General features: G+C 51.5%; 1 protein-coding gene across 1 annotated transcript in view; it reads right to left on the bottom strand.

The window, feature by feature from the left end:
- Window positions 1–604: 604 nt before the first annotated feature.
- Otog (otogelin) overlaps window positions 605–25,925 on the bottom strand; it is a 69,089-nt gene continuing 43,768 nt past the window's right edge. Inside the window, 22 exon segments of the mRNA NM_001106262.1 lie at window positions 605–2,095; window positions 2,233–2,312; window positions 4,472–4,517; window positions 5,279–5,398; window positions 5,589–5,693; window positions 6,247–6,425; window positions 6,530–6,605; window positions 7,559–7,599; window positions 8,520–8,618; window positions 8,808–8,909; window positions 10,064–10,171; window positions 10,328–10,432; window positions 10,940–11,152; window positions 11,352–11,546; window positions 13,001–13,139; window positions 13,274–13,494; window positions 15,622–15,805; window positions 20,815–20,904; window positions 21,787–21,932; window positions 22,195–22,363; window positions 23,428–25,154; window positions 25,544–25,623. Coding sequence (NP_001099732.1) covers window positions 1,895–2,095; window positions 2,233–2,312; window positions 4,472–4,517; window positions 5,279–5,398; window positions 5,589–5,693; window positions 6,247–6,425; window positions 6,530–6,605; window positions 7,559–7,599; window positions 8,520–8,618; window positions 8,808–8,909; window positions 10,064–10,171; window positions 10,328–10,432; window positions 10,940–11,152; window positions 11,352–11,546; window positions 13,001–13,139; window positions 13,274–13,494; window positions 15,622–15,805; window positions 20,815–20,904; window positions 21,787–21,932; window positions 22,195–22,363; window positions 23,428–25,154; window positions 25,544–25,623 — 4,426 coding nt within the window. The 3' untranslated portion in view covers window positions 605–1,894.

Here is a 25,925-nt window from a genome sequence, read left to right as displayed (position 1 = left end):
ACATTAATTGCCTCCTCTTAAACCCAATCACACCCAAGAGACACTTTGACACGCGAGATGATGTCCTCTTCACGGGTTTCAGGGATATGCTCAGTACCTCTTTAGAGGGCAACGACCAAGCTACTCTAGCTGCCTAAAAGCATTATGACATAGCAGAAGAGTTTACTTTTAACCAGCTTTCTGAATTCTGTGCATGTCTACGACAGTGCTGCTGGTCTTGGTTTTTGAGGGCAACTGAACACCGCTAACTATGGTTTTCTGCCTCACCTCCTTCCTGTCTGCTCCACAGTGTGGGCACAGCAGGGGAGTCCTCACCCTCACGCCCCACGGTGCAGGGCAGGGCTGCTGATTTGTTCATCTTTGTTTCCTTGGAGCGTTTTATCCTGGAGTAGTTGGTCTTCCCAGGAGGGACCTAACAGGAGCACTGGGAGTGTGGGCTGGAACGCTGGGGACGAGGCAGGCAGTAGGGCTGCCTGGGTGGGAGTTGGGGTGATGAAGGAAAAAACAGGTAAACTGCAGAAGTCCATCTGACTCCCAGAGCCCTCCCGGGGGTCTTCACAGCTGATGCTGTACTGAATTCAAGGCCAGCCTGGCATCCTGGAATGCTTGGAGACTTCTTGCTGTTTATTGATACATGATGAAGACACAGATGGGTCACAGAGACAAAGCAGACGTGGGGACCATCTTGACACAGTACCTTTACCCCATAGGGGTATCAGGGCAATGCTGCGACCTGAACAACAGCAGGTCATGACCTTTGAGACCCAATAGCACAGAGTAGTGCAGAGTGGCTTGTTGACAGGAGCTCCAGCCCTGACTTTAGGGAGGACACTTTGGTTCAGAGACAAGGCTCTGACAGACACTCAGGGCCGCCTGGGCTACAGACTCACATGGCTGTGTTTTCACCTGCAGACATTCTCCACCAACACAGTCCCAGGCAGCACTGAGCCACAAACATATGTGTAAGACCTTGCACAGACAGATACACTTCTCACACACTTGGAGGAAAGGGATGAACTTTGGGCTGGAAGTGCCTGCTGCACTCCAGGACTGCTTAGAGGGGTGGGCCGTCCACCACCATCTGGGATGGGTATCTGGGCCCTCACTGAGAAGCTCATCCTTCACACATCTGCAAAACTGGCCCAAACGGTGAGCATGTGACACACAGAGGCACAGACCTGGACCTGCTCTTCTAGATACCGGAATGTCAGGGCACCCTCTGAGGCTCGAGGACTCTAGAGCCAACTGCTGGGTCATAGCAGGGCCTTGTAGATCTCCATGGGCAGCCCTGACGTGAGCCGCAAACCCACCCTCTGTGTTTTGGGGAGTTTTGGCCTCTTGATGAGGACAGAAATGTTAGTTGAGTTCCTTTTCTTTATGTTTTTCCCATTGCTAAGAGGGCCAAGAAAGAAACAGGCCACTAAATTTTAAACCTAAGCCAACATTGGTTCTACTTTGGTTGCAGTGTATCAGGAAAGGCTCAACTCCTCTCCCGAGAAATCCTGGCCAGAGTTGCAGATGAATCAGGCCATCAGCTGCTGGGTCTGTAGCTTCCCTCCTGACCTCAAGCCATGTAGAATTGGGTTCCAAAAGCTCTGAGCAATGGCACTTTTCCTATGTGCTTGTAGAGGGACAGAGAGAGAGGGAGAGAGAGAAAGAGAGAGAGAGAGAGAGAGAGAGAGAGAGAGAGAGAGAGAGAATGGGCAAGTAGGCCTATTCTGATCCTTTGTAGATGCTGTTCACTGTTAACACACACACACACACACACACACACACACACACACACCACAAACAAGATCTCCCACCTTTAACCTCTCCCCCTTGTCACCTAGACTAGCTGGAAGGAGAACATGAGAGTGACAGGGATGACCTAGCCAGCGCCGGTACCCAAGCCTTAGGACCATTGGCAGGCACAGTCCGTAGGCTCCTGTACTGTGTAGGGCACCCAGGTAGCATTCGTAGCACAGAAGAGCTGCACAGAGCGGCGCTGCAGTCCCACCTCACGGCAGCACTTGCAGAAGCGGGCATAGGTGTTGATGTTGTGGTTGTAGATGCTGGCAGAAGGGCACCTTCCATCACAAGACACCAGGTTCACCTAGGGACAACCATGTCAGCAAGATAGTCTGGTGACCATCCGCCTCTCCAGGTCCTCAACCACCACCACCACAGCCACCACCACCACAGTCACCACCACCACAGCCACCACCCCAAGATATCCATTCCTTCACGTACAGGGGTGTTACTCCTGCAATCATTCTTGCGAATGGTCATGCGGATGGTCACCTTCTTGCAAGATCGCCCATCCTCCTTACCTGGTTCGGGGAAGAGTGGGCAAGAGTCATGTCCCAGACTGACATCAAGATGGGCCAGCCTGGGGTAGTTACTGTCATGTGAGAGTGTTCCTTTTCCAGGTTGGTGCCCACACATTTATGTCCCCTCCAGCAAGGGGAAACACTTTTAACCCATTGTCTTAGAAGGAAGTGGGACCAAGGAAGTCAGAGGCAAGTGAGACAGAGGAAGACACATGGGGTGGTTAAAGAGAGCCTCAGGTCTCTGTGCTATAAGATATGAGACAAGAGCAGGCTGTCTCCATACCCAAGCCCCAGCACTTACCTGTCACCCCTGTTAGAAACCCTGTGTACATCCTCACATCTCCTCTGAGCATCAGTGTTTCCGCTCCGAGAGGACTCTAGCAGTAAGAGTCTGCCATGAATGGCAAACAGGATGTTCCACATGGCAAGATCCATGGGGATTCAACAGCTCTCAAGCAGGGGCCACAGGTGCAAACTGGCAGTGTAGAGGTTTTTTTCTTCCTAGGTCACATCTCTCCCAGACAGACAACCACTCACAAGGCACTCTTTGGCCTCATCTGGAGCAGTTTTCTCCAATCTCCCCCACCCTCCACCCCTACCCCTGCCGAGACCTTTCTAGAGCCCCTCTTCTGGAAAATGCAATTCCCTTCCTCAGGCCTCCTTGGTTTATTCTGTCCCAGGCACAATCTGTCTGACCAGAGGCATGCCTCTACCTGTGCTAGGGAGACCGAAGCTTGTAAGCTCTGGGGCCTTCCTCCCTGCAGTCGTGTGACTTCTATTCTCAATCCAAAAGGTTTTTTCATACGTCAGAAGCTCAGAGGAGGTGAGAAGGTGTACCCAGAGATGGCAGACGGTGTTGGGGCTTGGGTATGGAGGCATGGATGGTTGTGGATGCTGGTGTGATAAACCCCACCAAAGTCTGCATGACTTGGACCCTGCAGAACTCACAGCCTCCAGCCTATAATCTACTACGCCTGTTCTTCCATCCATGAAAGTGACAGCCACAACGCTTTCTTGTGCCACACCCACAGTTCTCAGGCTAGTGGCTGGCACACGGTGGCACTCATTATATGTCTTCTAGAGGCTCAGCACAGACAGGCAGGAGAGTCGAGGGCTGCCATAGACCTGTTGGCCCTGGAGTGAGGAAGACTATGTGTTCAGTGCGGGGAGAGGAATGGTGGCCTTGGACTTGGGTGGGTACCAGATAACTGGGAGCTAGTACAACCCAGGAGATGTCTCTCAATACCCAGCATGCATGTGGTGCTAAATGGACTTCACCAGAAGCAAAGAGTTTCCCTTTCCATCACACTCAGAGCTTGGGAACGCCTAGAAGGGACACTTGGGAATAGCTATGTGTTTGCCTGCTTCCTGTTTTATGTGCTTCTGAGACAAGTAACAGCAGCAGTGGACACTAGCCCATGGAGGAGTGGTCGGTCTAATAGTGACCATAGGAAACAAGCCCCTTAGGAGACTGAGGAGAGGGGCATAGGATTCAGGCCACATGGGGAAAACGGAACATTCAGGGAGCATGAGGTTATGGGTCATGGATCAGCCAAGGTCTGGAGACAAGCTCTCATGTAGTAAGTTTTGTGGACATAAGAAGCTCGAAGCCTATGGTCCTTTGGACACAGGGTCTGAGCCTCACAGAAGGGCAGGCCTGTGAGCAAAGGCCATGAGGCTGATGGGTTCATTCAAGCACATGTAGTTACTGTTACATGTAAGATGCTGGTGCCTAGAATTCAGAGTTCCAGAAGCAAAGTGAGAGACAGGTTTCTGACAGCAGAGGTCTGGAAACTTAAGTCTCCCCAAAGAGGCAGCTTTGAGACCAGGGCTCATGGGTCACAGAATCAATAAAGAGGACATGTGAGCTGGAGTCTGTCTGGGACAGAGGCAGGGTGACTGAGGAGTGAAGGACTTCCTTCAGGGAGTGGCTACTGTCTTTTATCTCTATCAAGAAGAGGCCTTGTCTTGGGACAGAGTTCATGAACATGTAACCTCTGGCTACCTGATTGTGCCGTTGCCATGACCCTCAGTTGATTGGACATCACTTTGTCTACTCATCCCATAGATACCAGGCTGGTAACTCGGCCCGTTGGCCACCTATCTGCGCCTCCTCCCTCCTGCATACTGAACCCTGGCTCTCCGCCATGCTCACTCACACGTCCGGCAGCATCCTTCCAAAGATGGTACCACAGAGCCGCCGACCTAGAGGGAGAAAGGGAGCGAGCGGAGAATCCATGCTCCAGGCCAGGAGCCAAGATCCCGGGTAGAGGCAAAAACAGTCTTAGAGAGTGGGTATGACAGTGTGTGCCTATAATCTCAGGAGGATGTCTACATGTTCTAGGCCAGCCTGGTCTAGATAGTGAGTCCCAGGCTAGTCAGGAATACAAAGTAAAATCCTGTCTCAAAAACAAACAATACATAAAGACTATAAGCTAGTCTTTCTCCCATGGTGTCCCAAAGCAAGAGCTCTGTAGGAGCGACTGAACCCAGGCATGCTTGTAAGCACTGTACCCAATGAGCCATAGCCCTGTGTGTGTATTATCTCAAGATGCAGAAATCCTCAAATGTCTCTTATTAATCTTAGGAACCTTATCATCCCAACAGAAACACTTAGCCCTCCAGCCATCCTTTTCTTTGAGCTATACCCACACCGAGAGCCTTCTCCACCAGGCTGGATGCATGCCAACCTATCATTCTAAATTAAACATGTATGCAAAAGCCCAGCACATGTATGTGCAGGTGTGTCAGTGCATAGTATATGTACTGATGTCCCTGTGGCGTAGGAATGATCAATGACTTAGGATGGGTCCTGGGACCCTTGACCGTGTGATTGCATGCTTTGGTTTGGGGTCATATGTTGGTAGATATGGGCTGTGGTTGAGGAGAACGTATAGGGTTATGACCCAGTTTCCTCCCACCAGTAAAACAACTTGAAGCCAGCTTCAGGGGAAGGAGACACTGACCTTGGCACACTCAGTTTCATTGAGCGGAGGGCAGCTGATGGGCGAGCGAACCAGGACAGCACCCAGGGGAGTGCTGCCACAGTGATGGCGGGCACAATCTGCAATCCAGGATGCACCAGGCTGGAGAATACAAGGGCAGGCAGTGAGGACTCTGGCCAACAGTATAGCATGTCCAATGACATGCAGAGCCCCGGACCGGGTGCTGCTAGTGCTCCACAGCCAAGCCCCAGTGTGGGGCCCAGGGAGAACCGTGGACTTAGCGTTAGGGCCTTAGTGGACCCGTTCCCGGGTGGGCTTAGGGACTACTTACCAAGAACAGAGAAGTGGTGCCATTGGGGAAGGTGAAGAGACAGGACACGTTCCTGCAGGAGCCGCAGCAGGCCGCCAGGTCCCGTGGGTGGTCATACTCCTGGTTCTGAAGGCCGGGGCAGAGAAGGTGACGTTAGCCTTAAGCCCACACCCATCCTCCAGGTGTCTGGTATCTGCTTGTCTCTGATGGAGCTCAGGGCTCGGGGAGAGGACCTACAGGAGCTCAGAAAGGAGACCCACAGCCTCCCTGAGCCTGACCAGGCAGGCAGGGCTTTCCTGTCTCTGCCTGAAACCCCATTAGCACCTAGACCCAGCCCTAGGGACCATGGACCCCCACCACTGCAGAGGCAGCATTGTCAGCATCAGGGCAGACAGAGCTTGGCTTTCCTCTCAGTCCCTGCTGTGCTTTTGATAAACCACTCAACCTCACCAAGTCCCCGTTTCTCCGTTGAAAGACGGGCATCATTCTAACACCTCCGTTCAAGCAGTATTATTTAGACCCTGGTAGAAGCCAGACTTTAACGTAGTCCCTTTGCTGTCCTTGCCCCAGCCTCCCTTAGCTGGGAGGCTCTGATGCCTGCTCTCTAGATTCCATTTCTGGAACAGGCTAAGGATCGGCCAGCCCAGCCCTCCCGACAGGCACTCCACACTGTCCCTACCGCCTCACAGTGCATGTCACAAAGGACGGAGGTGATGTTGATCTGGTAGAAGTTGGTGAGAGGGTCCAGCACATCTGTGCATCGGGACGTATGGCACACGCCATCCGCCGAGAGCTCTACCACAGTCTGGCCTGGCTGCATCACACCCAGTTCACGACTCAGGCACACGGGGGCTTTCACTGAATGGGGGACAGGGGAGGGTCTGTCCCAGAGAGCCCACGCGCCCACCCTGGCCCTTCCCAGCTGGCCCACCTGAGGTTCCCATCTGCCCCTTCCCACTCACCACACTCGTACTTGGCACAGCCGCACACGTTCTCCACGCTGTGCATGAACTCCTCATCCAGCTGCGACTTTTCCCACTGCAGGTGACCGAGGAAGTCAGTGTCCACCCTGAGCAACCCGACCCCACCCTCAGAAGCAGTGCCTCGGGGCCGTGTGTGGTGGGTAGGAAGAAGATAGCAAGCCTGGATCCCTTGGCATCCAGAAGCTCAGTCACTCTCCCCACCGTCCAGCCTCCTGCCCTCAGCAAGGGAGATGTGAAACCTCCGCGCAGGGAGCCACTTGGCTCACACCTTACCCACGTCTCACTTTCTTTGTCAGTTTCCAGTTAGAAAGGGGGATGGGAGGGCAGCACGAGAGGGTAAGCACTTGCTGGGACAAGGTAGGGGGTGTATGATGCAGAAACAGACTAGTGTGACTTTATACACATTTCTCGCGACCACGCTCCCTGGAGGTTAAGGGCTCACATTCTGACTCAGTGATTTACCAGGTGCCCTAGTCAGCTCCCTTGTTTATGAAGTTGAGACCATCACAGACAGTCTCTTGGACTTGTCATAACAACTAATAAAATAATTCATTAAAAAGACCTGGGAAATCGCAGGCCAATGGTTAAGGTCTCAGCAGCTGCCACTGGGATATCAACACCTCCACCATCACCACCATCGCATCGTCATCATGACCACCTTCATCGTCTTCAGCATCCTGACCATCCTCCCACCAACTCCACCATCATCGCCCATCGGTCATGGCCACCATCATCTTCCCCGTCATGGCTGTCCTCCCTACCATCTCCCTCATGGTCACCACCACCTGCAGGATCTGCGTACTTATTCCTCGGTGGCACAGTTAAGCTGACTGTCCAAAGACAGGACATGGCGCCCAGAGCTAGGGACCGAGCTTGGGATACGTGTGCTGATTTGAAATCCAGGGCTCTCTGCACTGGGTTAAAGGAAGAATCTCCAGGAAAGAGGAGAGAAGGAAAGAAAAGAGGGGTAGGACAACAGCACGGGTGGGAAGGGCAGGGTCTCCATACCAGATGGCATCTGGGCACAGGAATAGTGTCACAGTCACACTCTGAAAAACAGAAGAAGCCGGGACCTACCTCACAGGGATGTCCTGACACTTCACTGCAGACCAGTTCCTCCAACAGCACAACTCCCATCCTAGCTCGCCCCAGGGAGATGGGCAGAGAAACTCTCACCCTCCTCTCATCCCGACATGCAGGGGACAGAGTGCTCCTGCTTAGATGGGTGGGTAGTCCCAATGTCACACTTCCAACTGGGTATGGAGGGAAGTGAAGCAATCAGACAGAACACACATAGGTTTCCCCTTGTCTCCCCCTGGAATAATCGCACCAAAGAGGCAGCTTCCTCCCACTTGCATATCCACACGGATGTTCCAGCAGCCGAGCCCTGCAGCACAACCTGTGCGCAGCCCCAGCTGTGCAGAGTGGCCTGGAAGTGCCAGTGACTAAAGTAAGGGGCACGGCAGTTTTAACTTTGAGGACCAAGGGCCGCCGGCCAGAGCAGCTGGGAAAGTCTCTTCTGGGCTCATCCAACAGAGGAACCTGGATGCTCCCCAGGATGGCTGCTCCTTCTGTGCCCTGAAGACAACTCGATGAGTAAAGCTGAGTATGACCCTGTCCTCATGTAGCACCCATCTACTGAGGTCTAGAAGAGCCACCGAAAGCTGGAAGCAGAGCAGTCTCCAAGCTTTTGAAAGTAACTTTCAAGAGTTTTGCGTAAAGCTCACTACTGCTCGGTATTGATCACTGTTGTAAGGCTTCTGTTGGCCTTCTGGGAAGACCTGAGTACTCGGACTATCTGGACTGTCAGGTGATGGCAAGAGGGACACTTTGAATGAGAGACCATCTGTGATCCTGGGTTGGAGGCTGTCGGGCTGCTTCATGCTCAGTGAGGCAGGAGGAGGGGATCTCGGCAAAGTGGATGGTTGGGGGCGGCTCGTTCTTCCACCCATACCTGACTGAAACTTACCACAGGACTTGTAGGGGCAGCAGCGATCTGGGCTCCACACCTCCACCAGGGAAGTGCCCATGCCACACTGTATCTGTGGGCAGCGGAAGCTCTCACACACTGGGGTGCATGCGGCAGGCGTAGGGAGACAGGCGACAAATTAGTCTCGGACACCTCGGACTTCTACAAATGCTCAGGATGCAGGATCACTGCCTCCCACCTCTTGCTTATACCCATCCGTGTACCCAGACACCCCTAAGGCTACTGCTTCTCCACACACGCCCTCACTGAGTCCCCGCTGGGACTCACCGCACTGATACAGAGGGCAGCAGAGCTCCGTGCTATTCCTGTGCACAGTGAGCACCTCTCCTTCCTGACACTCAGGCATGGCATCTGGACACTCACCACAGCCTGTGGGGACAGAAGGGTCACCACTGCCATATAAGTTCCCCTCAGAAAGGGGGTGGGAACTCTACCTAGCCCAAAGCAGCATTTTGGGGTCTCAGGTATTTTGACATCAGATCCTACATGTTTATCCTGTGTCTACTCACAGGATGGCCCTGAAAACACTCCTGTTTCCTGTGCTCAGCAATCTAGGGGTAGTATAGATGTAACTTTAGTTCACCTGATATAATTGTCATCTCAGAGGCTCACTGCCTCAGTCTGCTAACCCAGGCCTAGTCCTGGAAGAGTCTAGCTTCCATACAATCTTATCTAGGCCTAGAATGTTTTCCACCTCTGAGACTTTCTGAACTCTGGCTGGCTGGTTCAGCTCAGCTCCTCTGGCTCAAACTCCTCCCCAAGCTGACTGGATCAAGCTGGCTTCTCTCGACCTCATGCTAACTTTGGCAACCTGTTCTAATCTTCCAGCTCCTCTCATCATCTGGCTTATTCTGTCTTAACCTGTCTTGAGCCTTGTTCTCTCTCTGTAACCTGTGTCTGTACAACTGTCCCAAGAAAACTACCCCCTCTTTCTCTGTCTGTCTCTCTTCCTCTCCCTCTCCCTCTCCCTTTCCCCTTCCCTCCCTTTCTCCCTCCCTCCCTCTCTCCTCCCCTCTCATATATATATATATATATATATATATATATATATATATATATATATATATATACACGCTTCCCTTTCCTCTCTCTACTCTTGAGAGTTGGGCATATTCTGTTTCCCTGATTCGTTACTTTGTCTGCCACTCAATTAGACACCACTTTCAAACACGTGTGCTTCCTTCTACAGACTAACTCTACCTTTACTGTTTGGGATTAAAGATATGTACTAAGGGTGCGTCTGTATTCCAGGCAGAGGGATTAAAGGTCTATGCTAAGGCTGAGCCATACCGCATCTAGAAACCGGTTGCTTTTTTTTTTTTCAGTAAACAACACAATCTTGGGGTTCACAGTGCGATCAAAGGGTAGCACAGGACTCCTTTCTCTTTGTCCCACAGTTCATTCTGAATAGTGACTTCATCCTTCTCCCTCTACCCCTCTCACACGAGCACCAGCCTTTCTTCCCAGTCACCCACAGAAGCAGGAATGAGGAAGGGGCTGATGCACAGCCCACAGCCACCTACCACAGAAGTAGGAGGGACAGCAGGAGTCTCCTAGGCGACCCTCGATCAAGACCTGGTCCTGGCGACAGGTGGGGACCTGCTCAGCCTCACACAGACCAGGGTCACACTCTGCGGTAAAAAGCAGAGTGCAAACTCTGAATGCAGGCCCTGCCTGGCCATGTCCGGACTCCTCTCTGTCCCTGTCCATTTTTATCCAGGACTCAGGACACAAATGTGATTCTCAGTGTCTCAGGCCCACCCCAGTGCCCCATCCCAGCCTCTTACCGCAGCTGTAGCTGGGACAACAAGAGTCTTCCTGGAAGTGGGGGATGAGTCTGTGGCCTGGGCGGCAGGTAGGAGCGAGGCCCTCGCACAGGGTCTGGTTACACACTAGGCAGCAGGCCACATAACACATCACCTGGTGGCCAGTGTCCTCACGGCTCACCAGTACCACTGAATGCCTGGACATGGACTCCTTACACTCCCTGCCCTGCCCTGCCCTGCCCTGCCCTGCCCTAATCTCCAATGGCTGCCTCTGGGGACCCCTCAAGACAGAGACTGAGATGAATAGACATTCATCTAGGTGTAGTGCATGCCAGTGTGAAACTCCTCATGCAGGCGAGTAGTTACAGGAGAACCAGGCATGGCACGGTGATAGTGGTCTACAGGGTCTACAGGGGGAAGAGCTGACTGGGAAGCTCTGTCCCTTCCACTCCAACTCAAGCCTCTACTCCTGTCCCCCAAAGCCTGGTTCTCCCCCCCCACCCCCAGTGAACACCCCAAAAGATGTTTTACTTTCCAGGTCTTATCCCAGTTGTCACGGCCATGCAGCAGACACAACTGGAGCCAGTCACTGCCTAACAGTTGAAGGCCAGGGAAGTCAAGAGTGGGACTCACCACAGACACTCCCCAGGCAGCAGGGGTCCTCTGTGGGCTGTAACAGGATCACTTCTCCAAAGCGTGGGCAGCTCTCAGGTCGGGGACCAGGGCAGTCCGGGTCCATGGGTGTGATGGTGTCTGGGGCCTGGCACTGCTGCTGACAGCAGCCACTGAGGGAGCTGTTCCAGGTCTCCCCCAGAGCACGTGGTACCCCTGTGCTGTCAGTGCAGGCTGCAGTGGGGGCGGATCGGGGCACAGGGACTAAGGACCAGACTGCCTCGGGCTCTGACCCCTCTCATCCAAACATGAACCACCCCAAGGCCAAGACCTGGAAATGCAAAGTGACCCCTGCCATGGTCTTCAGGAAGAAAAGGAGACACCAGTGTGAGACTGAGCTTGGGGGAGCCGCCTGGGGAGGGCGATGACCTACCGCACTTGTCCTCCGGGATGCAGAGTGCGGAGTGGCGTCGGTGCAGAATGGTGCCCTCGGAGCACACACAGCCTTCACCCAGCACTTGGCACTGCTCTGGGTCCAGTGGGCCCAGTACCCCATCCTGGCACGTTTCAGGGGGTTCACACGCTGCCACACAGGCCTGGTAGGTAGAGTCACTGGAGCACAGGAAGGCTGTAGGGGTACAATGGACATCAGGGCTAGTCTAATTCCGGGGCAGGGATCCTGCTGAGGGCAGCAAGTGTAGGGAGGGGTGAGGAGGGGCACAGAGTATCGACCTTGCCCAGCTGAGTGCCTAAGTCTGGGGCTTAGCACTGGACCTCCTTCCTCTAGGTCAGGAGTCATCGATGGACTGCTCCCTAGCCCAATTGCTGTTTATCGCCTGCTTGTCAAATAAAGTTTTATTGGAACACAGATGTGCCAAAGTGTTTGTGTAAATGTTATTTGTGTTGCTGAGGGGTTTTGTGTTGTCGTTGTTGTTGTTGTTGTCATTGTTGAATCAAGGTCTTATACTTGAGGCAAAATTCATCTTCTAGGTTCAGCCTTCCAAGTACTAGTGTTACAGGGGTCAGTCATCATACCCTGTTCATGTACATGTGGTCTCTGGCTGTCTCTGCCCTGCAAGGGTAGCACAGAGTCCGTGAAACTGAGTGTGTATGACTCACAAAGACGCAGTATTTCCCATCTGGCCCATTGAAAAGCTTTGCTCCAGATCAATGTTTCCCAGGGGTCTTGGTGGAGACAGTGGATCTGGAGTTTTAGCCCAGCACACACAAGGATGCTGGGCAGTCCTTTGGCATTTTGGAAATCGCATTACTGGGACCCCATCCCACACTAAGTAAACCTCCGATGAGGCCCAGCTTTTCCCAAGTTCCCTGTGTGAACAGCTGGGTTGAAATGGTTGCTAAGTTGAAAGAAAAAAAATCTTACTACCCATGATACATACTATGTTTTGTATTTTGTGGCATTTTTTTTAATTGCTGGTGTTGCCCTCCTCAAATTGGCCCCATACCCTCTGCGCCAGTCCACGGTTTAAAAATATTACTCTGTCTGGTTTGAGTCTTTCCCTTCTTATTTGCCATAGATAGATATGGCCTTCTCTGAATCGGTCTCCATGGTTCCTGGAAATAAAAACGCTCCACCCTTGCCTGACCCAACTCTAACAGGAGAGAGGTAAGGAAGAGGCGGGTCCCATTTCTGTCTTCAAGGAGGGAAGGAAGGACCAAAAGATGAGAAAGGTCAAGCAAAGGGAACTCCCAGCCAAGAATCATGTGTCAGGTGGGTGTGGAGAAATGAGCAGCCCTGATCTCCTATTGACTCACGGCACTTTGGGAGAAAGCAAAGCATTACCGTGCCCACAGTGTAGAGAAATGATCCAATTAAAAACAATCAATTAAAGCAAAGTGGTCGCTTATCGTTCATTAATGCAAATATAGCAACAGGCATTGCTCATTAGCATAAAATGCAAATACAAGCAGAATATTTATAAGCTCATTAATATAATCAGGGAGTGAAGAAATGACGAAGCTTGGAGAAGGGTTGACTTGAGGTGGCTCTGGGAGGCCTTCCACATACTGAGGGATGAGTTTAAGAGATCTACAGGAGAGGGTGCCCTGGCCGCTACTCACGGCAGTAGTCGGAGCCCCGCCACTCAATGCACACGTGGAATTTGTGACACATGGCCACATACACAGTGAGGGCCACACAGGGCTGCTGCACGTACTTGGTGTCCCGGATCCACAGCTCACAGAATGACTCTGGGGAGACCTGGACGAATGCATTAGTCAGTGCTGCCCATCCTGATGCCCCGAATCCCAGGGTCCAGCTCAGCTTAACCCTGCCCAGAAGTCCATGGTGTCTCCCCGGGTGCCCTCCCCATGCCGTACTCCATGGGCACCTACAAAGCTGTGGCAGGCACTGAAGGTGCGGTTGGACACCATGCGAAGGCAGGGCGAGCAGTCCGCTGTAGAGCAACTGTCTGGGCGGAAGCGGGTCTGACCCTCTGAGGTCAGGGAGCTGGGCACCTGCCAGCTATCCAGAAAGAGAGCAGGGTCCTCTGCCTCGCCCAGCACAGAGCCATCCTTCAGGGTGAGGTCATTGGCTGTGTCTCCATCACAGATACCTGAGAGGGGCATAATGATCTCACTAGGCACAAAGCCCACTACTAATTACCCTAGGATGACTCTCACCCTGAGCCATGGTCAGGCGGATCTGAAAGGCGTTACTACATTGTACCATGTGACAGATAAGGGGAGGGAGGCAGGGGGAGCCAGGGCACCCGCTGTGTAGGAAAGTGCACCAAAAATATTTAGGGAGAAGGGACTCCGTGGTTTGGACATACTTTAAAATATGCAAATTCAGAGATACATGCATATTACCGTATGTATATACTACACATATGTATGTACTATATGTGTGTATATCAAAGAGAAGTAAACATGAATAGTTATGTCTGAGTAAAAGTCAGTAGGGATCATTTAGTCTACTCTCTCAGTTTCTATGTCTGACATATCACAACGGAAAGTTGTCCCCTAGGAACTGCTCCAGTGGTGACTGCTAGTGGTGACTGCTAGCTAATCCTAAAGGCTGTTTCATTTGCTTTCTAGGATCAGCCATGCATTTTCCCCAGACTCCCTTGCAGCTAGATGTGACTGTGTGGCTGAGGCCCAGCGAATGGCGTGAGTTAAGGTGAAGGGTACTCACTACCTGCTGCAGAGCTCCTACCGGTTTCCCTCTGTGGAGTTGGGAGCTCACGTGGAGCAGTGAAGAGCTATAAGAAGATGGGAATCTGGGGGCATGAGTTGTCACTAGTCATTTGAGAAGCCATGTTCTCAGAAAATGTTCCTGTTGTGTTGGGTATGGAGATGAGGGTAAGAATATGGTTTATCTGCTACAGTAGCTCATGTGACTGCACTTCCCCAGCGCCCCTCACCTCCCAGTGCGTTCTCAGCTCCAGATGCACGTTCTCTTGCCTGTGCTGCTCTTCCGGCCTACAGTGCTTTCCTGAGCATCCTTTAGTGTCTCCCATCTACCCAACTAGGACCTTCCCAGTCCTGTGCAACAGCAATAGCTTGCAGGAATAGTACACAAACTATTTTAGCTGAGTGCCAAGGGATTTTCTTTCCCAGACCTCACTGAAATTCCCTCTGTGGCCTAACATGTGTCAAAGGTGAGTCCAGATAAAGTAGAGATGTGATGGCTTCTGTTCTGACATCTCTGACCACCCCTTTTTCAGACATAAAGCATTCCTTGAGACAGAACTCTTTGGTTTTATTAATTTTCTCGATAGTGACATTTTGGGTCTGGGTTTTGAATCCCCAAGGGGCATCCCAGAAAGAACATGGCCTCCTGGATCCTGTCACCTTTGCCAGTGATAAACAGAGCACGGTAGAAAGGAAGAGAAAGGAGATGTGATGGTGGCCATGGTGACAGTGGCGACGGTGGTGGTGGAGGTGATGGTGGTGTTCGTGGTGATGGTGGTAGGAGTGGTGGTGATGGTAGACAAAAGGAAAGATGTTTTCTCAGTAAGAACGGAAGCTCTATAAACCTGAGCCTGGTCTGTTTTGCTTCCCAGAGGCTGGTACTTAAAGAATGGTGTGTGTGTGTGTGTGTGTGTGTGTGTGTGTGTGTGTGTGTGTGTGTATGAGAGAGAGAGAGAAAGGAAGAGAGAGAGAGAGAGAGAGAGAGAGAGAGAGAGAGAGAGAGAGAACCTATGCCACTCACATCAGTCACAGCCTGCCCAGGCTCCTCCTGCACCTGTGTTCCTAGTTAGCATGCAGTCTTTAAGAGAGTACTGTCCGTGGTCTGAGGGGCCTTAGCTCTGCATGTCAGAGCAACTCTGCCATGTGCCTGTCAGACAGCCACTTGACCTCTGAGCCCCTGCTTGTCTCTGGTTCAGTGGAGACACCAAGGGCCACTTCCCGGGACTGTTGTGTGGGTGACCTGGAGTAAATGATCTCCAAGAGTGGAAGTGTCTGGCAAAGAGGCCTCTGCACATGCAGACAGGAAAGATTATCTGGCATTAGGAAGCTGTCAGGGATGCTGACAGACAAACCTGGCTGAAGTGACAATTGGCAAGGAAACCCTGAACTATTCCCTGCTAACAGCTTCAGCCCCAGACACAGACAGTTCTGTTGGTTCCTCTTCTGGCCTGAGACACTGTGCCAACATATCCTGATCCGAGGGAACCTTCCTGGTACCAGAGAGGGACCAGGGAGCACATCCCTTCCCCAGCTGGGTCCCTCCTCACCACACAGGCCGTGGCCCTGGGTCTTGCTGGCTTTGCTGGCTTCCAGGATCATGAGTCCTGAGCTGTGAAGCCACTGGATCTGGATGTGTGAGGGTGTCTGGACAATATACATGTGTCCCGTATCCTCGATTCGGAAGCCATATCGACTCATGGGGGGCCACACAACTTGAGAGTCCACGGTCACCTTAAGGAGTAAGAAATTGAGTATGAGCAGAGCTTCCACTGAGCTACCCACTCATCTATCCATGCACCTACTTATCTATCTACATATTCACCCATCCATCTGTCCATCCATCCATCCTTCAGTCCATCCATCTACCTGTCTGTCCATCCACCCATCCATCCATCCATCCATCCATCCATCCATCCAACCATCCATCCATCTGTCCAGCTACTGCTGTGTCACCCATTTACTTTGTCCGTCAATCAACTGACAAACTCTCACTAGGCACTTCCCATGTGCCAGGTTGTCTGGGGCACATGCATCCAGAGCATAGACATGGGAGAACTCTGAAAATATTTTTATGTGCAAAGTCCAATAAAACCAGAACTGCAATGGCAGGAGGAAGGCTACCCCTCAGTGCACGCATAAACAAACTCCCGTCCCTTCTAAGCAGGCCCTCGTTCCCTGGCTCTACAGCCTGAGGATTAGGTGCTCCCTCCCTGGCATCAGCTCATTTCATGCTGACCATCCGGGAAGAGTGCAGCTGCCCCCAAGTTATGGTTACCACCAGATCATGGTTTGTTTCAGGGCAGGATCCGTCTGATTGTTTGGATTCCTAGCACTTGTCTTTGGGTTTGGCATCAACTGAGGGCTCAATCAATCTCTGTTAACTCCTGAGCACGCCTCGGTTCTCACAAACACTTTAAATTCGAGGGTATCGCTTCCACTACAGATTAACAAGGTTAAAATTGTATGTAAGATGAAGCAGCGCGGACTGAGTTTTGTGCCATAAAACTAAAAGACAGAAAAGATTAAGATCATAAAACATTTATTATGATTTACCATCCTCCACCCATGCAAATTCTGTTGGAACTTTGTAGAATTAATGGTACTGCTCCTCCAACTATTCCATAAAACAGAGGAAGAGAGTGCTACCAAGCACATCTTACAAACTCAATATTACTCTAATACCGCGCTGGCTAATAATATGACAAAACATACCCCTATAGACAAATTTCCTTCAACACCCCCACACACAGACAGAGAGAGAGAGAGAGAGAGACAGAGAGGGAGAGAGAGACTCAATAAAATACCTGCAAACAAATTCACTCATAAAATAAATCTATCATATACCAGGATCAAAATTGGGTTCAGAGTTGCAAGAATGACTGACTCAATGCACACACGTTAGTAAATGTAAAACAGTGCACAGAAAGACTCGTGGGTAGAGATCATGCGATCATCTCAGTGGATGCAGAAAGGCCTTTGATGAAGTCCAACCTCTTCTGATGATAAAGGAAGGCCCAGAAGAAACCAGGAATAGGAAGAACAGATCTCAACGCAATGACGCCTGGATGATAAGTTTACAGGCAGTGTTACAGTAACCAGGGAAACCGAAAGCGTCCCCTGTAAAGTCAGAGACAGACAAACCCTCTGATGTTATTCAATATGGCGTTTGAAGTCCTATCTGGAGCAAGAAGGCTAAAGAACGAAACAAAAGTAGTACAAATAAGAAAGGGGACACAAGGGCTGGAGAGATGGCTCAGTGGTTAAGAGCACTGGCTGCTCTTCCAGAGGTCCTGAGTTCAATTCCCAGCAACCACATGGTGGCTCACAACCATCTGTAAAGAGATCCGATGCCCTCTTCTGGTGTATCTGAAGACAGCTGCACTGTACTTATATATAATAAATGAATAAATCTTTAAAAAAGAAAGGGGACACAAATCACAGCATCCCTCCTTGCAGATAATATAATCCTATATTTAACAAACAACAACAACAAAAACCCCAGAAGACATCATCAGAGAGTTCTGAGACCTGATGCTTTCAGTGAAGGGGCAGGGACACCATCCCATTGTCAAGCATCTCAAAAGAACAAAAAACAGAAAGAAGCTTAACTGAGAAGACAAATCTATCTACAATAAGAACTTTAAGCATCCAAGAAGGACGTTGAAGAGAGAGCATGGAAAGGGCACTTGTGCCCACGGATCCACAGGATTAATATTGCAAAACTGGTTATGTTACCGAGAACAATATCCAGACTCAATGCAGTTCTCACCAAAGTTCTAACCGTCATTACAGAAATAGGAAAGCAATCCTAAAATTCCTATGGATTAAGTACAAAGGTCTCTCTATAGCCAAAAACCCAGTAATGAAGAGAAACTGGAGATACCACAATACCCAGCAACGAGTTACCCTTAGAGCCGCAGTGGGTGGGCGGGTGGGGGCAAACAAATGTTCCACAGCACCAACAGAGAGACAGACTAATAGACGGAGTGAAACAGAGGACTGAGGAGTAAACAGACACCTATAGTCATCTCATTTTTCACAGAGGTTTAAGACACACATCGAAGGAAGGATAGACTCCTCAGCAGACAGTGCTGAACAAACTGGAGACGCACATTCTGAAGACGGAAACCAGAATTCTATCTCTCCCTATACAAAACTTAATTCAAAATGGAGGGAAAGCTTTAACATAAGATGTGAAAACTTTGAAACTGAGGAATGCTTCCTGACATAGACAGGAACTTTCTGAAAAGGACCCCAGTGGCCCTAGAAATAATAGCCCTAGAAATAACAGCAAATTTGGTAAATGAGGCTTCATCAGATTGAAGAAATCCTGTACAGTGAAGAAAACATTACCAGAATGAAGTGCGGCTTGTAGAATGGAGTGAATCTTTCCATTCCTCTAAGAGGGGGATCTATGTAGCGACTGTATAAAGAACTCAAAAATTAAACACCAAACACCCAATCATCCAGTCAACAAATGCGAAAATGAATTGAACAGAGAATTCTCCAGGGGGGTAAGAATAGCCAGTAAATATATGAGAAAATGGTCAAACATGCTTAGTCATCGAAAATGCAAATAAAAATGAGATTGAGGGTTCCTCTCTCCACAGTTCAGGCAAACAGATAGAGGCACAGGTAGTGAGGGTTGGAAAGGGTCCCTTATACACTGCACTCAAAATGTGAGTCAGAGAGCCACAGGCAAATCAGCACAGAGGGTTCACAAAACCCCAAACTTAATGACCATATGACCCGGCTGTGCCTCGCCCACTGGCAGGACCTAGGACATCCTAAAGAAGAGGCATCCAAACACCACGCTTACTGCAGCCATTCATGATCGCCAGCTTGTGGAATCATCATAAACCCCCAACAATGGACAAATGAGTAAGGCCGATTGTGTGTATGTGTGTGCTCACACACACATGCACATACACTTGTGCGCGTGTAATGAACTTTCCCTCAGCCATTAAAAAAGGATCAGATTATGTCATTTGCAAAAAAAAAATATGGCTGGAACCAGAGAGCATCATGTTAAATGAATAAGCAAGACCTCCCCTGTGGTGCACATGTGTGTAATATATATCCACATATATTACATGTTGACATGAATGCAGAAGGTGACTGTTTGGAAGGAGAAAGGGTACAAAGGCAGGAGAGGATAATGGCAAAACAAATGATCAAACCTGTGATGCTCATGTGTGAAAATGTCCTCATGAAAACCAATATTTCATAGGGTCATTTTATAGGTATACTTTGAATATATGCTAATAAGAAGGAAGTATTTATAGGTATATATTAAATATAGTAAATTCACGTATGTGTGAATTATGCCCTTTTTATTGAAATGTTAAAAAGACAAAAACAAAAACTAGGAACGGATTTTGGGAACTGTGATGGTTTCAATGAAAATGTCCCCCACAGGGGTTGGGGATTTAGCTCATGGGGTTGGGGATTTAGCTCAGTGGTAGAGCGCTTGCCTAGCAAGCTCAAGGCCCTGGGTTCGGTCCCCAGCGCCAAAAAAAAAAGAGAGAGAGAAGGAAAGAAAGAAAGAAAGAAAGAAAGAAAGAAAGAAAGAAAGAAAGAAAAAGAAAGAAAGAAAGAAAGGAAGGAAGAAAGAAAGAAAGAAAGGAAGGAAGAAAGAAAAGAAAAGAAAAGAAAAGAAAAGAAAAGAAAAGAAAAGAAAAGAAAAGAAAAGAAAAGAAAATGTCCCCCACAGGCTTCCTTATTTGAATGGAGTCCTCAGTTCTTGGTGCTATCTGGACAGGCTATGGAACTTTCAGGCAGTGCAGCCTTGCTGGAGGAAGCTCATCTCTGGTGCAGGCCTCACTTCCTGTTCAGCAACTTCCTGTGCGTGGTTGAGATGTGACCTCTCAGCCTCCTGCTCTGACTGCCAGCTGCCAAACTCTCCCCACTGCTTCTGGAAACGTAAGTCAAAGTGAACTCTCCCTTCTGTAAGCTGCTTTTGTTCACAGTGTTTTATCACAGAAACAGAAAAAGCAACTGATAAAGGGACTTTATTTTATTTATTTTTTAAACTTCCACCTCATCGTAACTGCATCAACCAAACCTTGCTTCAGAGAACCTTCGCAATCGGGGATGGAGGGCAGAGCCAAGCAGGGAAGTGTTGATCTTGGGGAACAGTACGAGGGCAAGCCACTGCTGGTGGATGTGTGGACGCTCGTTCCCTCACTGCGAAGGGAAGCCCACCCACGGGTGGGCTCTTGGGCACTCCAGCTTCCTTGACTGAGGTGACTTTAGCCTTGAGTCATGAACCTTCAGTCGAGGGCACCTCCCTTACATAGTCCCTGCTTGGAAAAGGCCCTGGGAATGCCTCTGTGTGGCTGGCTATGTGTCCTCACAAACATGGCAAAGGTGACATTCTGACAGCAATTATTAAAGGTCACAATGTCTTGCCAGTCTGATGTCGCCTGTTCACCTTCTGCCCGTAACAATGGAGGAAGCGTCCTAAATGAAGTAACTTTCTAGTACACCTTATCTTGTTTTCTTTTTCTTTTTCATTTCAGACAGTCTCATTATGTAGCCCATGCTGGCATTATAAAGACAGCGATCCTCCTGCCTTTGCTTCCTGGTGCTGGGATTACAGACATGTGCCATCATTCTTAAAAGAGAGTCTTCCCAATCCCTGCCCCTAGTTACAAATAAGTCTCAGGGCCGCGCTCCTGCCTATGCTGGCCCTCTCCGACTGCTGCCCGGCCCTGAGGCCACCTCTTCGATGTGCTCACCTTCCTGTTGAAGCGGTCGATGCTGATGTGGTGGGTTAGGTGAGTCACATTCAGAATCACCAGACAGAATGGGGGCCAGTTCAGGTGTCCCTGCAGAAAGACCAGCCTCGTCATCCCAGAGCCCCTCCCCCAAGTTCCCCTCCAACTGCGTGAGTCTAGGAAACATGAGCACACCTGCAGGCCTGGGTAGAAGGTACATAGGCTCCTACCTGACCTCATGCGGGCCCAGCTGAAGGAAAGTGGGGAGGAAGAGAAAAGGGAAGGAAGGTAGAGAGGAGAGGGAAAAGGAAGGAAGGAAGAAGGGAGGGAGGGAGGAAGGAAGGAAGGAAGGGAAGAAAGAATGAAGGGAGGGAGGAAGGAAAGAAAGAAGGAAAGAAGGGAGGGAGGGGTAAAGGAAGGAAGCGAGGAAGGGAGGGAGGAAGGGAGGAAAGAAGGGAGGGACTGGAAAAAGGAAGGAAGGAAAGGAAGAAGGGAGGGAGGGGAAAAGGAAGGAAGGAAGGGAGGAAGGGAGGGAGGGAGGGAGGAAGAAAGGGAGGGAAGAAGGAAGGGAGGAAGAAGGCAGAAAGGGAGGGAAGGAAAACGAGAGGGGGAGGGTACTTCCTCCACCCACTTGGTTGTGGGGTTATCCTAGCAGCCGGCCCCTACAGGTGGCACCTTGGAATGGCTTGCCCACTCCTCTCTACTTAAGTGTCAATTCAAAGGCGACTGGAAAGCTTCAGGGACGAGAGTCCTGCAGATCCCAGGGTCAGGAGGTGGCACACTCTGCTCCACCCGTCCCCTTGGTCACCTGGCCTGACCCTTTACCATCTCATAAACCTCCAGGGCGGCAGAGAGAGATGCTACCATGACCCTCCCCAGGGTCTGCCGTAACCTCTGGCATTCTTTGAACTCCATCTTACCACCCAATCTCCCCTCTCAGCTTAGCTCAGATCTCGGGCCCTGGCAGGGAGAGAGCAAGGGGCAGTACTATACCAGGTTGGCACTCTTGCAATCCAGGGCATGCACAGAGATGATTTCGTCTGGGCTCTGGCTGAGGATATAGATGGCCTCCTTGAACAGAGCGGCATGGCTGCCATCAAAGGTCACAAAGCTCAGGTCTGGGAAGATTGAGCATCTGCCTGGAGACCGGGACAAAGGAGAGCAAGCAGGTTCCAAGGCCACCAGGAAGATGGGCAAGTGAGTCAGACACCCTGGGGTTGGAGAGTTCCTGGGATCGGGTGTCCCACAGAGTTCACAGGTCACAAGGGAAGGAAATCTGTCAGGGCAGGAGTCACAGTGAAATGGGATTTCCCACAGAAGTATGGGAGGAAACACAAGTCAGGGGACAAGGCATGCTGGGGTAGGGAAAAGACAGAGGCTCTGGCCAACCCCATAACTCACAGGCACATTCCCAGAGTGGGCAGCAGTGATCTCCGCCCACCCGGACAGCGAGGCCCAGGACCCCACAGCGAGGGCGTACGGCACCCTGAGGACAGTGCTGGGTCTGGTTCACACGGATTAGCTGGCCTTCTAGGCATATGTGACGGACGCAGTCTTGTTCGGCGATGGGCTGCGGCATGAAGTGGAGTGTCAACATGAGTGCCTCCTTGGAGCTTATGGAATGACTACCTCAACTCTCCTGGAACAAGCCAGGTCCTAGCAGGACAGCTAACATGGAGATAAAACTAGGGACTGATGCCCTGTGATGGCTGGTTTCAATAGTCAACTTGAGTCAACCAAGAGTCTCCTGGGAAGAGAGTCTCAATGAGGGATTGTCTGGATCAGGTCAGACTGTGGGCCTGCTTGTGGTGGGTTGTTTTAATTGATGCGGGAAGACCCAGCTTGAACGTGGGCAATCCATTCCTTGGTTTTGAGCCCCAGACTGTGTGAGCATAGAAAAAGCTAGCTGAGCAGTACACATGCATGCATTCATTCTTTCTCTCGATGCATGCATCCATTCTTTCTTTCAGTCCAAAGCTCGTTCCCACCACACCCTGCAGAAACACACCAAGCATTCAATTAGCCCTGGACCCAAAAAGGCAAGGTGGGGCCCTGCTGTGGTTTCAGGGAGACCTGGTGGGTTTTACAGTACCAGTGGCATCTCCAGGATCCACCCAACCCACACTGCAGACACCGCTGGGGCTTACAACATCTAACCTTCCTGCTGGCCACACAGAGGCCACAGCCAGAGAGGAAGGGGCTGCCAGCCTCCTAGCTTCTTCTCTCCTCCCAGGGTCCTTCTCATCCCTCCCCAGTTCTCTGCAGACGCTCACATCTGGCGATTTTTCAGATACAACAGAGACAACCAAAGTGACCTTAACCTTTACAGGGAGTCCCAACACCACCGTCACTTCCCGGTCACCCCCCGTACCTCGCTTCCCACTCATGACCAAAGCAGTGACAGTCCCAAGTCATGACTCCTTTCCTGTTAAAACCACACCCCTGCGGCCCTCTTGAGCCTCTCTTCCAAACCCTGAGCAAGTTTAGGGACACTACCGCCACTTTGTAGCATAGAGTAAAAATGGACAGGAGCCTCAACAGGCACAGCTTATGGTGGTGGTCATCCTAGAGACAGGGAGAAAGCCAGGTCTTGGGGACAATCCACAAAACAGAAGGACCCAACAAGTCACTCACCACACAGATGGCAGAAGTGTTCCCTTCGGCCTCCATCGATCCCTCTGCAATGCTCTGGGCTGGAGCTGAGCGCCCTGTCTGCTCCGTGGTGGCCTGACGCACTAGATCCTCTTGGGGCTGGAGCCCTGCTGGGGTCCCGTGGGCCTCTGCCAGCTGAGGCAGCAGAACGAGTGGGCCCTCCCGGGAGGCAGTCCTGGCTGACACCCGGCTTAGGGAGTGGGTTGTGGGCACCAATGGTACTGTGCCAGCCTGGGGGCCTTCAGCCTCAGTCACCAAGGGAGCAACGGTGTGGCTCACTGTGGGCGTGAGTTCTGTGAACCCACCCTGGACAGAGTCAGAGATGAGGGTGGGTGGAGACACCTTCTTAGAGAGAATGGCTGCTCTCTGGGTGGTGCTCTTCTGCGGGGCAACAGACACCATGGGGGGCACCCCAGCAGTCCCTGCTGAGGCGCCAAAGCTTGGAGTCATAGCTGTTATGTGGGGAGCTGTGGGGCTAGGTGAGTGTGCCTGTTCCTCCACAGCAGACATGAGTGGCGCTGTCAGACTGAGAGTCGTCTGAGTAAGTGGGGTCACAGTCATGGCTGTGGCTGAAGTTGTAGCCCAGTGCTGAGGGGGAGGGGTGGGAACGTAACCTTTGGAGGCAGGTGTGGCCACTGGGGCAGATGTGCCCACCTTAGCCAAGGGCAGGCTGGTGTCAGGAGGCAGGCCAGAGAGGAGGTGGGGTGGCCGAGTTGTCTCTAGAGAAGCTAAAGCTGTGGTCCCCAGTCCATGAGCACCTGTGGATGGGCTGCCAGCACCCAGGATCCCTGGGGACAGAGCTGGAGACCCAGGGGCTGTGGTGGTATGTTGGGCTGGGTGAGGCAGGTCAATGGGGGCTGAGCTTGGGGGCGGGGACACTGGCAACTCTGTAAGCTGACTGTGCCCAGCGTCTCCCTTCTCTGTGGCTGACGCTCCCTCTAAGCCCTTGGTGACAAGAGGACTGGCAGGAGCCCTGTATGCTGTGCTCAGGGGCTGGCTGGAACTTTTAGTGCTCTGGGCCAGGACAGACAGGGATGTCTCTGTCTTGTTTGTCACATTAGTTACTACAGTTGACAGGTGGGATCCCAGGGAGGTGGGGGGCCAGGACGTCACTCCAGGGGAAGTCGTAGGTCTGGAAGAGAGGCTCCAAGAGGGCCGCAGGGGTGTGGTTTTAACAGGAAAGGAGTCATGACTTGGGACTGTCACTGCTTTGGTCATGAGTGGGAAGCGAGGTACGGGGGGTGACCGGGAAGTGACGGTGGTGTTGGGACTCCCTGCAAAGGTTAAGGTCACTTTGGTTGTCTCTGTTGTACTTGATAAAATGCCAGATGTTGGTGTCTGCAGAGAACTGGGGAGGGATGAGGAGGACCCTGGGGGAGGAGAAGTAGCTAGGAGGCTGGCAGCCCCTTCCTCTCTGGCTGTGGCCTCTGTGTGGCCAGCAGGAAGGTTAGATGTTGTAAGCCCCAGTGATGTCTGCAGCGTGGGTTGGGTGGATCCTGGAGATGCCACTGGCCCCTCAGTGGCAGCCATTGGTGGATTTGGGGCTGAGGTGAGTGGGGCTAGTGGATCAAGGACAGGGATGTGGGTGGAGGCTCCAGGGGGCTCCTGTGGAAGCTGCTGCTTGTCACTGGTGGTGGGAAGCACTTGACCAGGTGCCAGAGTCTCATTACCAAGGGTCTCCTTGGGACCCCGCAGGGCTGGCTCCACACCTGGGGTAGACAAGAGAAGAGGCTCAGACAAAGGGTGATTGTCCCTTGCTGTTCTCATGGGGCAGTGCTGAGGTGCCCTACGTAAGAATAAGCACAGCTTCTGATGGTAGACAGCCGGTATCTGCCATAGAGACCAACAAGATGGACTCTGTCCGTTTTGCCTGAGCCTGGCTGCCCTGTGCATCCAAAACAAGACCCCAAGCAAGATTTCTACATTCCACTTTTCCTTTCTCTGAAATGGGGACCAGACAAAACCCCAGAGCAATGATGATCTTTCCTTCCAGGGCCCTGTGTAGACTCTGCTGCTCCGGGATGCAGGGCCCTGAGCAGCACCCTCCTCAGTGAGACCCTGGAGTCTGAAGGAGAAAGGAGAACCCCAAGCTGCTTACAGTCTTCCAGGTAGACACATCTCTGTGTGACTTCATCCAGGACCTTAGGAGTGGGACACACAGGGACACAGCCTTCTACCCTAAGGACAGAGCAGGGAGCTGGCTAGTGACCAGAACATAGAGCTGGTCCCCCTCTTTTACCTGGATAGAACACAGCCCTGCCCTGTGACGTGTGTGTTATGCATACTTAATCAGGCACACGCTCATGGGAAGCTCTACAGAGACCTTGTTGGGAACGTGTACAACAGCACCTATGCACACGTATGTGGGCCTCATGTTCTCATTCCCTGGCTAACAGGGACACACATGTGAACGCGTGTGGCTCTGTTCATGCCTGTGCACATGCTCAGGTTCTCTGCACTGGCCCCCTCTCACGTGGCCC

The sequence above is a fragment of the Rattus norvegicus genome, chromosome 1 (genome assembly GCF_021556685.1).
Source record: "Rattus norvegicus strain SHRSP/BbbUtx chromosome 1, alternate assembly SHRSP_T2T, whole genome shotgun sequence".
NCBI lineage: Eukaryota > Metazoa > Chordata > Mammalia > Rodentia > Muridae > Rattus > Rattus norvegicus.
Note: the sequence above shows the minus strand (reverse complement) of the source record. Positions and strands in the feature narration are given on the sequence as shown.